Raw genomic sequence first — 13,937 nt, 5'->3', positions numbered from 1 at the left:
TGGATGGGAATAAATTTTAAGGGAGGGAAAATTGCATTTACCAAGAAACTAAGGCAGTCAGTGTGGCAGAATGCAAAGAACAAAAGGGAGTGTTATTAAGATGAGGCTGGAGAGGCTGGGTTGGGATGAAATCATGCAGATTAAGTATGGCCTTTATCCTAGCCAGGGGATGCCATAAAAGTGTTTGAAGCAGGGCATGTGATAAAACATCAAATTTATTGTAGGGACACAGAAGTAGATGTAGTGACGTGAGTTACACCATGAATGCAGAAGAACAACTAGAGGATGCTGGGAGATGGATGACTTGGAAGCTGTGCAGAGTATGAAGTTTCTGCCCTGGACTTCTCAAACACATAGTTCTTGACACATAAGACCACATCATCTGACCAGAGGACATTTTCTTCTTTTACCACTAGGGTAAGAACAAAGTCATCTAAAAATTTTGTTACATGTTAAACTACTAACAATGTTCTCCCTTGGAAAATGGGACTGGAGAAGAGGATGGTAGAAAGAGGGGGGCATTCATTTTTTTTTACCATCAATCTTTCTACGTGATTTTTTACCATCAAAATATGAATATAAATGTAAGTTTAAAAAATAAATATAAAAATCCCATCAAATTATTTACAAATGTAAGCAGTAAAGAGCTAGGGCTATCTTGCTTTATGCCATTTAGGAATGGATTTTGAGCTCTCAAGAGCCCATTCCCACCCATTCTGCTTCTCAGGATTAATTTACAATATAAGGTTGGAAGAATTAAGTGTGGGATCTACAGTAAATAGTTTTTAAAATTTTAAATTGTGATTAATATTTTCTCAGTAAGATAAAAGGCTCACAATGATCAATAGTAAGAAAACAGAGACTAAACCAGGGTTCTTCCTCAGGTTATATATTAATGAGAAAGATCCAGAGAGAAAAAAACTAGTATTGACTTAGATGAGACAATGGAATCATAGAAAATGCTCACCCCAAACCACAACAGGCAGAAGAGTGAAAGATAAAAATAGGAACGAAAAACAACAAACAGAAAACAGTAATAAAAATGGCAGATACTGATCCAATTACAATAATCACTTTGAATGTCAATGGACAAAAAACCCAACCTAACTATATGTTGTCTATAAGAAACCCACTTCAGATATAAAGACACAGACAGATTAAAAGTAAATGGATAGAGAAAAATATGCCATGATACCATTACTCAAAACAAAGTACAAATAGCTCTATTAATTTCAGACAGAGCTTAATACAAAGTAAGGAAAGTTATCATTGACAAAGGAGAGCATTACATAATGATGCAGGGGTCAATTTTCTAAGACATAGTAATTGTTAATGTGTATGTACCTAACAAGAGAACATCAAATTACACAAGGCAAAAACCGACAGAACTACAAGGAGAAATAGATTACTCCACTATCATAGCTGGAGGCCATTCAACACCCCTCTCTCAAAAACAACAAACCTAAAACAACAACAAAAAGCAAGGCTAGCAGGCAGAAAATCAGTAAAGACATAGTTAAATTCAGAGTCCAGAGTGCTCACCATTACACAATGGAACTGCCAAGACATAGTTAAATTCAACACCATCAATCTATAAACTAGTTCAACAATAATAGGACACATTTTTCTTAAGCTCTCATGGAACATTCACCAATATAGACCACATTCTGATCAATAAAATACATCTTAGGGGCACCTGGGTGGCTCAATTGGTTGAGCGTCTGACTTCAGCTCAGGTCATGATCTTACAGTTTGTGGGTTTGAGCCCCACATTGGGCTCTGTGCTGACAGCTTGGAGCCTGGAGCCTGCTTCGGATTCAGTGTCTCCCTCTCTCTCTGCCCCTCCCCCACTCGCACTCTGTCTACTCAAAAATAAACATTAAAAAAAAAAAAAACCCACATCTTAGCAAACTTAAAAGAATTAAGAAAAACACGCATTTAAAAGAATAGAAATCAATGTCTGCTCTCAAACCACAATGTCCACTGTGTAGTTTGAACCAAATGTTAATACAAGTTGTCAAAATTTGTGTGATGCAACAAAAGCAGTGTTTAGAGGCAAATTATAGACAATGCATACATTAGAAAAGAAGAAAGATCTAAAAGCAATAATCTAAGTCTCAGGAAACTAGAAAAGAAGAGCAAATTAAATCTAAAGTAAGCAGAAGAAAAGAAAGTGTAAGAATCAGAGCAGAAATCAATGAAATTTAAAACAGGAAATCAACAAAGAAAAGTCAGCAACACCAAAACCTGCTTCTATGAAAAAAATAAATAAAAATCAGTTAAGTGCCTAAACAGGCTAAGAAAAAAAACAGAGGACACAAATTACTAATATCAGAAATGAGACATCATTATAGATCCCATGGAAATTAAAAGGATAATAAAGGAAAACTATGAACAAGTCTGTGCCCACAAATTTGATAACCTAGAAGAAATGGACCAATTCCTTGAAAGACACAATCTACCAAAACTCAAAAGAATAAGATGATCTGAATGACCTGTATCTATTAAGGAAAAGGAATCAATAATTAGCCTTCTGAAACACAAAGCACCATTCCCAGATGGCTTCACTGGTGAATTCTACCAACAAATATTTAAGCAAGAAATTATACCAATTCTCTACAATCTCTTACAAAGGACAGAAGCAGAAGGAACAATTTCTAACTCATTCTATGAGGCCAGCATTACCAAATACCCAAACCAAAGACATTACAAGGAAACTACAGATCAAATCTCCCTTGAACACAGATGCAACAAAATATTAGCAAATCAAATTGAAAGAAGCATAAAAAGAATTATACACCACGATCAAGTGAGAATTATCCCAGGTACAAGGCTGGTTTAGCATTCAAAACTCAATTCATGTAATCCACCACTTCAGCAGACTAAAAAAGAAAAACCATATTGATTATATCAATAATTGATCATATCAATAAATGGAGAAAAATCATTTGACAAACTCCAATACCCATTCATGATAAAAACTCTCAGTAAACCAGAAGTAGAAAACTTCCTCAACTTAATAAAGACTGTCTACAAAAAACCCTACAGCTAACATCACACTCAATGGTGACAAACTAGAAGCCTTCCCACTATCAGGTACAGAGCAAAGATGTTGCCTCTCATCACTTCTTCTCAATGTCATCCTGGAAATCCTTATTAATGCAGTAAGGCAAGAATAGGAAATAAAAAGTATAGATTGGGGAGGAAAACATAAAGAGATATTTAAAATAGCATTGTAAGTATGAGAAACACTGTATTATGAGAAGGAGAAAGTATCAGAATTTAGGGAAGGAGAAAGGAGACTGTCTTTCTTTTTTTTAAGTTCCCTTTGGATACTATTTGATTTCTATTTGCATCTATTACTTCAACAATTTTTTGAAGAGCAAATGCAAAAGGAAAAATAATTTCAAGAACAGATGGAAATAATCATGGACATGTGTATAAAAAGCTTATTAAAAGAAACACATCTCCGTGTTTTTAATGGCAAAAATGTCATAAATTACCAAAATGTTCAATAAAAGAGAACTCATTAAAAAACTATGGTACATCTACAATAAATGTAATTGCAGCCTTTAAAATGTATAATTCTGAATGATAGGGGAAAGTGTTTATAACGTATAAATGGAGGGAAAAGACAGTAAAACAGTAAAGACACATAACCAAAATAACCAAAAGAACAGTAAGTTCTTGGTGAGGAATATTCAACTTCTACTTTCCTTGTGTTTTTATATACTTTCCAAATCCACCAAGAGCATGTTGCTATTGTAGTAAGATAACACAAGTTTTAAACATACACACTCAAAATCTTGTTATGATTATTTCTGTGTGATGGAACCATGGATGATCATTATTTTCTGGTGATTTTTGTTTTATTCATTTGTTCATTCATTTGAATTGTCCGCTGGTGGTAAAAATGCTGTATGTTAAGCAAGATATTTTGGTTCTCTTTCTTTACACACAGGATAACTGCATTTCCCCACCTTATTTACCACTGGCCTGGGGTCATATGGCTGGGCTCCAGTAAATGGAAATAGGCAGAAATGGTGTACGCCCACTGGTCAGGCCCAGCCATAACCCTGCAGGATCTACCACCCTAACTCCTGTTCTTCCATGGGAAATTTGAGGAGTCAAAGCTGGAACTGTTACAAGATGGAGAAGTCCCTGGGAGCCTAGAGCCTGCCTGCCACAATGGAGTAGGATAAAAGCTTATAAACTCCTACTATCTGAAGCCATTCAGATGGTGGCTGTTACAAGCAGTTCATCTATCTTAATACAGCATTACTCTTATAGGTGGGAAAACAGAAACTAAAATACAAACCTTCGATAGCAGTTCATGATCTACTGAAGAAGTCCTCAAGCTGGCATACAAGGTCCTCCATGACCTTGCAGTGCACTTCACATCTCCAATATCTCATTGTCTCTCCTGAATTCTCCCAAAGTTCCTGGGCCTGTTCTTCCCCATTACAGTACCAATCGCAACTGTATCGTAATTAGGTAGCTATTCACCAGTTCCTTTCATTAGACTTGAGAGTCTCCTCTAAGCAGCAGTTGTTCCTCACAGATATATCTTTCACACTTAATGCTAGTGCATTACGGATGCACTAAAAGATGCCAGTAAGTTATCTGCTGAATGAATATACAATGTGCTCTTAAATGTTCATAGCTCCCTAAAAAACATGAAATTTTAGAGCCTGGAAGGTAGGGAAAAACAACTCTCATTTCATCAGAATATATTTTCTTCTAAAATAAATTCTCAATCTCTGCATATCTGACTAGCCAGCCTAAAGTTCCTACAGTACTACTGAAATAAAACTAAGAGCCAAAAATCAAATAGTATCTTTTTGGACTAGAACTGGTTCCTAGACCAGATCATTTATGGATTTTTGTGAAACCAAAAATTTTGACTTCCTAGATTCAGAATTGAAATTTTTTTCTTAGGGATTTACAGAGAAATTACTCTTAGATATTTAAAATGGTGATGGATTCTGAATTATTTCAGATAGGAAGTAACCTTGGAAATAGAAGAGAATCACCTCTGTAACTCGAAATGCTCCATTTGTGAGGGAGGGAAGCATTCACAGAAAAGCAGTATATTTTATGCTTCTTGGAAGCTTTAGGTTTAATAATAGCCCCTCCATTAACTACAAAAGCATTAGTTTAAAATGTACTACACAGCATCGCTCAAGGTTGAGTCTTAGACGTTACTTCAATAGTACCCACAAAGAATGTACCTTAGTTAGTTTAAAAGTTTGTTTTTATTTTTTAAAAATCTGTATTTTTACCCACTATATGTAGCGAACTGAATTTTTAAGAGATACTTTCTTCTTTTACATAGATTATCTTAAGATATAAAGAACCAAATTACTCTTTGGTTTTGTTATAGGGGAAAAACAACACACAGTCTTTTAGTCAAACAACTTTGTGATATTTATATTCCATTGCACAGATATGGGTTATACAAATTAGTAACACAAGTTATTTCTTAAATTCCAAACATTTTCTAAAATATTATTACAGCAGATGTCTAGGATATTAAAACATCAAGGTGGAAATCATACTCTAAATAGTTAAATATGACACTGAAAATACTGCACATTTTAATTAGAGGAAAATTAAAATGTGTGCTCAAATGCTCTAACAAACTAAGTAGCAGGGCAGCTAACAACTACTAATAAGTCACTGTGGTCCATTCTTACGTATGCATATATATGATTTTTCTTTAGATAACCCCTCCTCTGGAAAATGCATAATTCAAACGTAAAAATCTGGATAAATGATTTAAAGAAATTTAAATTCTTCCTAACACATAAGATCTATGGTGTATTATTATCTATGACTTCATACAACTACTAATTCAAGATAAAAGACAGACACCACACTTGGAAAGAAGAAAAGATTTTTTTAAAGTAATGGTTTTAATTGAATTAATGAGATGAAAAGATAGTGAAGCCCTGTTTGCTACTTACATGAAAGAAGATCTTAAAAAATAATCACTGCACAAAATACAAAGGGTGGGGTTATGATGCAATATTAAATTTTTCTCCCATGTTTTTCTTCACTGTTCAAGGACAAATTACAGTTTCCACAGCAAATTTGTTTTCAAAATGCCGAATTGTAACACAATTGCTGACTTCACGTTTCTGAATACCTGTTTGGAGGGAAAAGTTTTTAAATTTCTGGTTCTTTAGTAATTCATATTAACCTTCATAGTTATTATTTACATATACAGAAATATTATACTCTATATTCCATGAACTTCTATGGTTTGATTTTTTAACACTGGAGAAAATAATCTGCCTCTCTTGTCTGAACTAAGTATCTTCACAGATCTTATTAACAATGATAATGCCGCATATAAATTTATGACTTTGTAGTGGAAATGTTCTATATCTTGACTGTGGTGGTGATTTGTTGAAACTCAGAAGTGCACACTAAAGAGGGTATATTTCATTATATGTGTAAGTCTGGCTTTTTAAAAAAAATATCAGCTAGAAAGATAATTTTAAAATGTAAGAAATCAAGCAGGTTTCAGGTGACTCATCATCCAAGGTGAGAGAACATTATTAAGGTGCTAACAAAAAGCCAGGAAAGCACTTTTACTAGGTGCCACAATTCCAAAGAAATCACACCACAGTGATTCAAGTGGCACTTCTTACTTTCTACAACTTTGTCACATGTACTTTCATTTTATTTTTACAAAGATCTTGAAAGGAAAGGGGGAGATACTGTCACTCTTGTTTTTCAGGTTAAAAAAAAAAAAAGGCTAAGTGATTTGGCAAAGCCACATTACTTCTGTCAATGCTCTTAATTCTTTAGCCAAATTCCCTTCTAACTAACCTGACTACGATTATCTTCAACGTGATCCAAAAGGCAAACTCTCTGTTTAGAATCCAGATCCCTGAGCACACACCTAAAGAGCTCCTCTAGAGACCTTCTGGATAAGAACTCTCACACAATGTGACTGAACCAAAGTGGCGGGATGGAAGGCTGGACTGGGTGACTACATGGAACGTGAGCTGACAACATCTCTAGGCACTGACATTTCACATTCACCTATTCTATCTGAGAAGAGTGAATTTAGAATTTAGGTGATTCTCTGGGAATTTAGAAATATTATATAGTGATACAATATAGTTTTACTTTCTCACTCGTGGAAGCATATGATAACAATATCAGCCTACATCTAAATCTAGGTTCAACACAACGAAGTAAAACAAACTTTGCTGCAAGCACTTTAACAATAAAAAGTATTACCTTTGATGGTTTCTCTGCGTTGCAGTTTGTAAGTTTCCTTGTCATGGCACAGTCGGTAAATAAAGAAACCCAGGTGATCAACGTTTTCAATGCGATCAGTGATAACCATGTGTTCGTGAATCAGATATGACTGAGGCAAATAGGTTCCAGCCTATATTTGGAAAATAAATTCTATGAATACCTCAAAACATACATTGAACAGATGAGGAAATGTGTGCAACAGAGGTTGGCAAACTACTTCCCACCATCTGTTTTTACAAATAAAGTTTTATTGCAGTACAATCATGCCTATTTGCTTACGTATTGTCTATGAGTTGAATAGTTTGCAACACAGATCGTACTTCCTAAAAGTCTATTACTGATTATCTGGCCCATTAGGAAAACAAAGATATAATTTAAGAAATTATATTTTATTTCAAAATATAAAAAGAAAAAAACCCAAAACCACACATCTTAATTCCTCTTTATAAAATTCTTGGCTGTATTTCCAGTAAGATGGGCACTTACAGGGTTAATATATCAACCATGAATTCTAAGATAACAGCATTATTAATAAGAAATATCTGAACATTTTATACCTTTATATTAATAAGTAACTCCAGTAGGTTTCTGGGTGGCATAACAATGGAAGTATTCAATGGAATCACATAGCACTTATCCAGATTAAGATCTAAATAGGCTGTGAGTTTCTGGAAAGAAAAAGATAAATTTTCATTAGATTAATATTTGTAACATAGCAACTGATTTTTAAGAATAATTTGTACCATTAAAATGGGTTGGCTTTAGAATGTGTAAATCACTTGCATTTCAACAAATGAAGTATTTGGTGGGATAGGAACAGAAGGTAGTATTGAAAGAGGAAAAATTATCACTACTAGTAAACAAAATTCTTATCAGGGGTTTGTTTCTATAAGTGATTAACAAAAAACTATTAAAATTAATAGCCTTATCATCTGATTAAGAGAGATAATCAGTTTCCTCACATGTAGTAAACCCCAATGCCCTTCAAGGTATCCATCCATTACATGTAAGAATTAACTTCTGTCCTATGCATCTAGAATAGTACTAGTTACTACCATCCTTAGAGAAACTGAAATAACAATTAAATGGTTTTCCGTGTTCTTGTGGTTCAGATGAGACTGTGGTTGAGAAGGATTATCTCATGGGATGGTTTTGAGGATTAACAGGAGTTCAATTAAATCATGTAAACACTTTGATTTCTACGAGCTCGGTGTTAGTTATTATTTACTATTTGCTTTGGATAGGCTTATTACCTTGAAGATATGTAATTTCTCAAACTACTTTATAAACACTTATCAGTTGCATTTATTAGGCATGAAATATTTGCAAAGCTCAATTCAGTGACACGCCTGAATGTTCAAACTGGCAAACTATACAGAGATGCAAAATCCACAGATAATAGGTAAACTTCCAAATTTTTTAAGAAAACAAAAAATTCTTGGGACAAAATTATTGGGGGAATATAACTATTAACTAGATATTAAATAATACCATATTATCATGTTCACTTTCTTACAGGTAATAAATGACATGGTTATGTAGACGTTATGTACAAGAGACAAGAGCTCAAGTATCTAGGGGTCAAGTGTCAAATGTGAGAAAAGAAATTAAGAAAATGTGATAAAATTTTGGAAATAGGTGGAGGATCTGGGATAGTCACTGTATTCTCACTTCACCTTTTTTGTATTGCATAACAATATTCAAAACTAGGGGGAAATGTAAAATGAGAACTTAAAAATAGATTAATAAAATGATACAGAACTAAGATTACTAATATTTGAAAATGCTACACAGAAATGGGAGCGTGAATCACCTCTTATCTAAGAAAATGAGAGCACATAAGAAATAGCAATTTACTAGCAAAGGAGAAGCAGCCATAAGGTGGGCTTTAAGGTAAACACAGCCAAGGGAAGAAAAGTTAACATGGAAGAAGGCCAAGTCCATTGAGGGTCGGCTTCAGATAAAGAAATCCATCAAATGTTAGGGCATTTTGTAGGGAAGAAGAAACCCAAGTCCATTTTCTTTTTAAATAAAAAGTAAACTCTAAATAGAATAAATCAGAAAATACTGAAATTAAAACTGCAAAAAACATAAATTAAAGAACGTGCATTCTTTTTACAGTTCTAGACACCTGACTCACCTTGTTAAAATCATGAACAATGTTGGCAGGATCACTATCTGCAAATTCTGGGACAGGCACACTGATGAATTCAACCTCATCTTCCTCAAAAATCTTAATGTTTTCCTCAATTGTCTGGTAGCGAGCAGCCGGGGCATCTGCAGAAGGCTCGTTTAAGATGACATCATCTTTGATATACTTTATTCCACAGTAGTACACGTCATCTGGCTATAGAGAGTTTAAACACTATTTCAGCAATTCAGAGGGAGATAGGTTTTTAAATGTAAGCATTACTTAAGCTGCCACCGCTTATCTAAATAGCATTTTGCTTGCAAACTCTTACTTTTAGATGACAAGTCAGACAGTTTAATTACACAGTTAACACATTCTTTAAGACAGGGATTTGAAGTATTGTAAAAAAAATTGTTTCAGAAGAAGAAAAGCAGCTGATTTTTCCTTTACTTTTTATAGTCGACAAAAATAGAATATAAAAGCAATTATTCATCTGGTGACAATTAAATTTGAAGAAACACATAGGCCTACTTCTACCTGTAGGCATTATTTTTATAAAAGAATATATTCAGAAATGAATGTTTTTTTTCTGAAATGTACTTTTAAAACTTTTTGATATGATTCACTGACTAAATGATTTTTCTTTTAGCCAAAAAAAGGAGTCGTTTTTCTGTAATTTTTACAAGAATACAAGTAGTTGTGATTTTTTCTTAAAATGTATTACAATGAAGTGGAAAATAACAGGCAGCCTAACAGATTACAGAAATCACTATAAAGACTGTTTTTTAAAAAATCTACATAAAGACTAGGTAGGAGCATGTAACAAGCAATACGTTAAGGCAAAAAAATATCTCTGGACAGGTAATTGCAAAATGTTTTTTTCTACATCAAATATAATTCTTGTAAAAAAAAACGGCATTGAAAAAGATGACTAATATTTCAATAATGTCTATCAACATGCAATTTTCTTGAAAATTATAGAAAATGAACATGAAATGTATACATATTATGGCAGAACGTTTCATTATTTTAATAAAATCTATTTGCCAACAGTTTCTCCAAATTTTAAAATGCTAGAAAATATAAACCTATGAAATTATTGCCAAGAGAAATAGATCACAAAACACCGATCATAAATCATGAGTATCATGAGAAGAAAAATCTCATGTCTTAACCCACTAGGATTACTATTAAACACTCTCAAGTTATAAAACAACATTCATCCTAAATTACTTCAACATCACTGCTGAAGTCACGCAATTCTTAAAGAGAAACCAAAAACTGGGAAAGAGTCAGAGAGATGTGGTGCCAGTGAATTCAGTGCCCAGGAGCAAAGGCTACTGTAGGGGAGTCCAAACTGAGTATCAAGTTATAGTCTATCAACAAGACAACATGTGATGTTGTCTGATGTATTTACTCAATTGGCAATTAATAATATTATACCTTAGCCACTAATTATAGTAGGAAAATGAAGGTTAGTCAATTTTGAAAAATCATCCAATAATCTATACTCTTTAGTCAGCAACATTTCAAAACAACACTATTCTGCTTTTAGTGACTTTCCAAAAGGCTCAACAAACTTACGTTCAGATTTTTACACACAACTCTAAAGTAGGACCACCACTCTGGCTAAAGGCCACAGACAAAAAGTGCAGGCTTAGAACAAATTTGGGCCAATTTTCTAATACATGTGAAGGAAAGGCAAAAAAGTCCTTAGCATTTTCCACTTACTTGAAGTGCAAAATATTTGTACAGGTATGCTCCTCCTAGAATGACACCTGCAAGCATAAATGCTAGTCCAAAGCACATGCACCAACACCAGGCTCTTCTTTGGCCAACTGGTACCACTTCATCTGGGTCCTAAAATATGAAAAAGACCAAAAATGGTCAGTATCATATATCCAGTGAGAATCATAGAAAGGTCAGGATCGAAAGAAGTCTAAAAAGGATTATCATTTTATAAACCAAGATATAAAGATTCAGTTCTCTAATCAAAATCAACCCAGGAATTATTAGGTTGTGGTGCCAGAAGTCACCACAATGCCACTCAAGCTGAGCCATCAGTCTCTTGGGAGGGTTTTTATTCTAATCCTCAACACCTCTGCTACTTATACCTCTAGAACAGTAACATAGTCTATAATTTCTATTGTCTGTGCACAACTTTTGGTGATTAAAATATCTTCTAACATTTAAAAATTCAGGAAAAGCTACAACACAACTTCGTCATTAAGTATTATGGTGCTGAGCCTTCAGTGTATATTACATTATACTATAAAATTATGTATTAGTCTGCTACAGATGGCTAATAGTTCACACCAGGTATAAAGGCAATCCTAACAATACACAAGAAAAAGTAACAGGAAAATAAGGGACAGAACAAATAATACGAAACAAATTCTTTAAACAACTGGAGTCTTAAAAAATAAGACAAACTTATCCATAAATAATCCCGTAATTCCACTGCCCTACCCTAAAAAACATCCCCGTTTGACAAATGTTTTCATTTCTAAGATAGAAGCGGTAGAAAAATGAGGAAAGATTCAACAGAGAAAAACTTACAAAGGTAAGAGACATACAAATAGTTAGAATTTTTATTTTGATCCACTCAAGGAAATAATTTAGCCTTAGAAGGCCATCTGGGGTCACAATATCCAGTCCTTTAAATACTCCCTTTGCCCTTCTAACTCAGTTCCACTACTCTGTCACTACAGATTTACAGCTAATTTCTGATTTGTACCTAGGTTAATGTCAAAAAGGTGACAAACGAGATTAGTTGCTAGTGTTATCTAACTCATGGCTCAAGACACATAGTACAGACAGCAAAAGAAAAGCTCCAATTGACTGGAAACCAACATAATAAAAGATGTTCTAGTTAGTAGTATGTATGTACAGCCACTCAAGTACATGACTCTGATCGTTACTTGGAAAACTGAATATAGGATGGCTTAAGGGAGAAAGTAGACTTGACCCACACCTCTGCAGGTAATACAGGGAATATAAATAAAAAGGAAGAAAAACTATATGAACAATACTAGATATGGTTGAAGCAAGAATACAACCAAGAAAGAATGAAAGTCAAGGTTATGTTTTCAATGCTAAGATGAGAAATTTCAACATGACACTACTGAGAAAAAGCCCAGTCCCAGACGTCCCAGTCAACCAAGAACGATTTAGAGCCAGATAGTGTGTGCCTAGGTTAATTGAGGTTTTAAACAGAATTTAACAATACAGAACAAATGCCTTATAACTTAAAGATTGGATCAAACACTGTGAGAGCGTTACGCTTTGCTGTAGTAGGTGAACTTGTCCAAGTACTGTACAAATACTTAATACAAGTGCACTACAAAATAGTGTGTAAAAAGAATAAGCCTAGAGTAATTTATCAAATCATGGAAGATATTCCATCTGTGAACGGAAAGCTTTAAGAATTCTACAGAGTCATAAGGTATTATAAAACATGAATGATAAAGTCTAGTATTTTGCTTGAGCCCCTGTCTGATATAAATATGTAAGGAGACAATAAACAGTCCCTAGCATAATTAATTTTAGGGTGGAAGCAGGGTGGGGGGGATGAAAATGACAGATGGCAACAGTCATTTCCAAACATTTGGTATCAGCTGCTGAGACAGTCAAATGTGCGTACAACATCCACCCTGCTTGGCAGACTCCCTTCTCTAGTAGCACATAAATGAATACCCAAAGAGCATGGGCTGACACTTGTAAAAGAATATGCAGCCCCAAATGTCAAGTTGATGACAAATTTCTAGGCCTTTTGATATATCATTTTTAACTGGTCAGCAAACAATAATTTTAAGAAATTATAAATGTCTACTAGGTGCCAAGAACTGTACTAGGCACTGGTGTAAATAACCTCTGCCAAGAAAGAGATCATTCAGATCAGCCCGGAAAATAAATATACAAAGAGAACATAAACATGATATGGGTTCTAACAGAAAAATGGAGAACACAGAAAAAGGGATGCTAGTGTTTGGAGTAGAGCTCCCAGAGGAGATAATACTAGAGTGGAATGTTGAAGGACAAATGCTCATTACCCACGTGGAAGACAGAGTTAAAGGGCATTATATTTAGGGCAAAGAATGAATAAAATCATGGAGCCAGAATGCACAGCATCTCCAAAGACCACATGTGGTATGGCTGAGTGTCCAACATGGTGGGGAAGGTACAAGAACTAAGAATGGAGGACCACCTGGGTGGCTCAGTTGGTTAAACGTCCAACTTTGGCTCTGGTCATAATCTCATCACTCGTGAGTTTGAGCCACATGTTGGACTCTGTGCTGACAGCTTAGCACGGAGCCTGGAGCCTGCTTCAGATTCTATGTCTCCTTCTCTCTCTGCCCCTCCCTCGCTCATGCTCTCTCTCTCTCTCAAAAATAAATAAACATTTAAAAAAAATTTTTTTTTAATCAGAAACTAAGGGTCTTTGGCCAAATCATACATTCATGTCCATGCACCACAGTCATGTACTTCCTAGAAGAGTTATCAGATCTTCAAAGTCCATCTAATCTTTTTT

At 34.5% G+C, this 13,937-nt stretch overlaps 1 protein-coding gene across 1 annotated transcript in view; it reads right to left on the bottom strand.

The window, feature by feature from the left end:
- Nucleotides 1-5,236: 5,236 nt before the first annotated feature.
- Nucleotides 5,237-13,937, bottom strand: part of ITM2B (integral membrane protein 2B) — a 28,065-nt gene continuing 19,364 nt past the window's right edge. The window contains exons 2-6 of the mRNA XM_025924996.2: nucleotides 11,138-11,266; nucleotides 9,416-9,622; nucleotides 7,833-7,943; nucleotides 7,255-7,405; nucleotides 5,237-6,148 (exon numbers count right to left, since the gene is read on the bottom strand). Of these exons, the coding sequence (XP_025780781.1) occupies nucleotides 6,063-6,148; nucleotides 7,255-7,405; nucleotides 7,833-7,943; nucleotides 9,416-9,622; nucleotides 11,138-11,266 (684 nt within the window). The 3' untranslated portion in view covers nucleotides 5,237-6,062. The remainder of the gene's footprint in view (nucleotides 6,149-7,254; nucleotides 7,406-7,832; nucleotides 7,944-9,415; nucleotides 9,623-11,137; nucleotides 11,267-13,937) is intronic.

The sequence above is a fragment of the Puma concolor genome, chromosome A1 (genome assembly GCF_028749965.1).
Source record: "Puma concolor isolate L17-30 chromosome A1, mPumCon1.1.hap2, whole genome shotgun sequence".
NCBI classification, from domain to species: domain Eukaryota; kingdom Metazoa; phylum Chordata; class Mammalia; order Carnivora; family Felidae; genus Puma; species Puma concolor.
The sequence above is the reverse complement of the archived record's forward strand: the minus strand, read 5'-3'. Positions and strand labels throughout refer to the sequence as shown.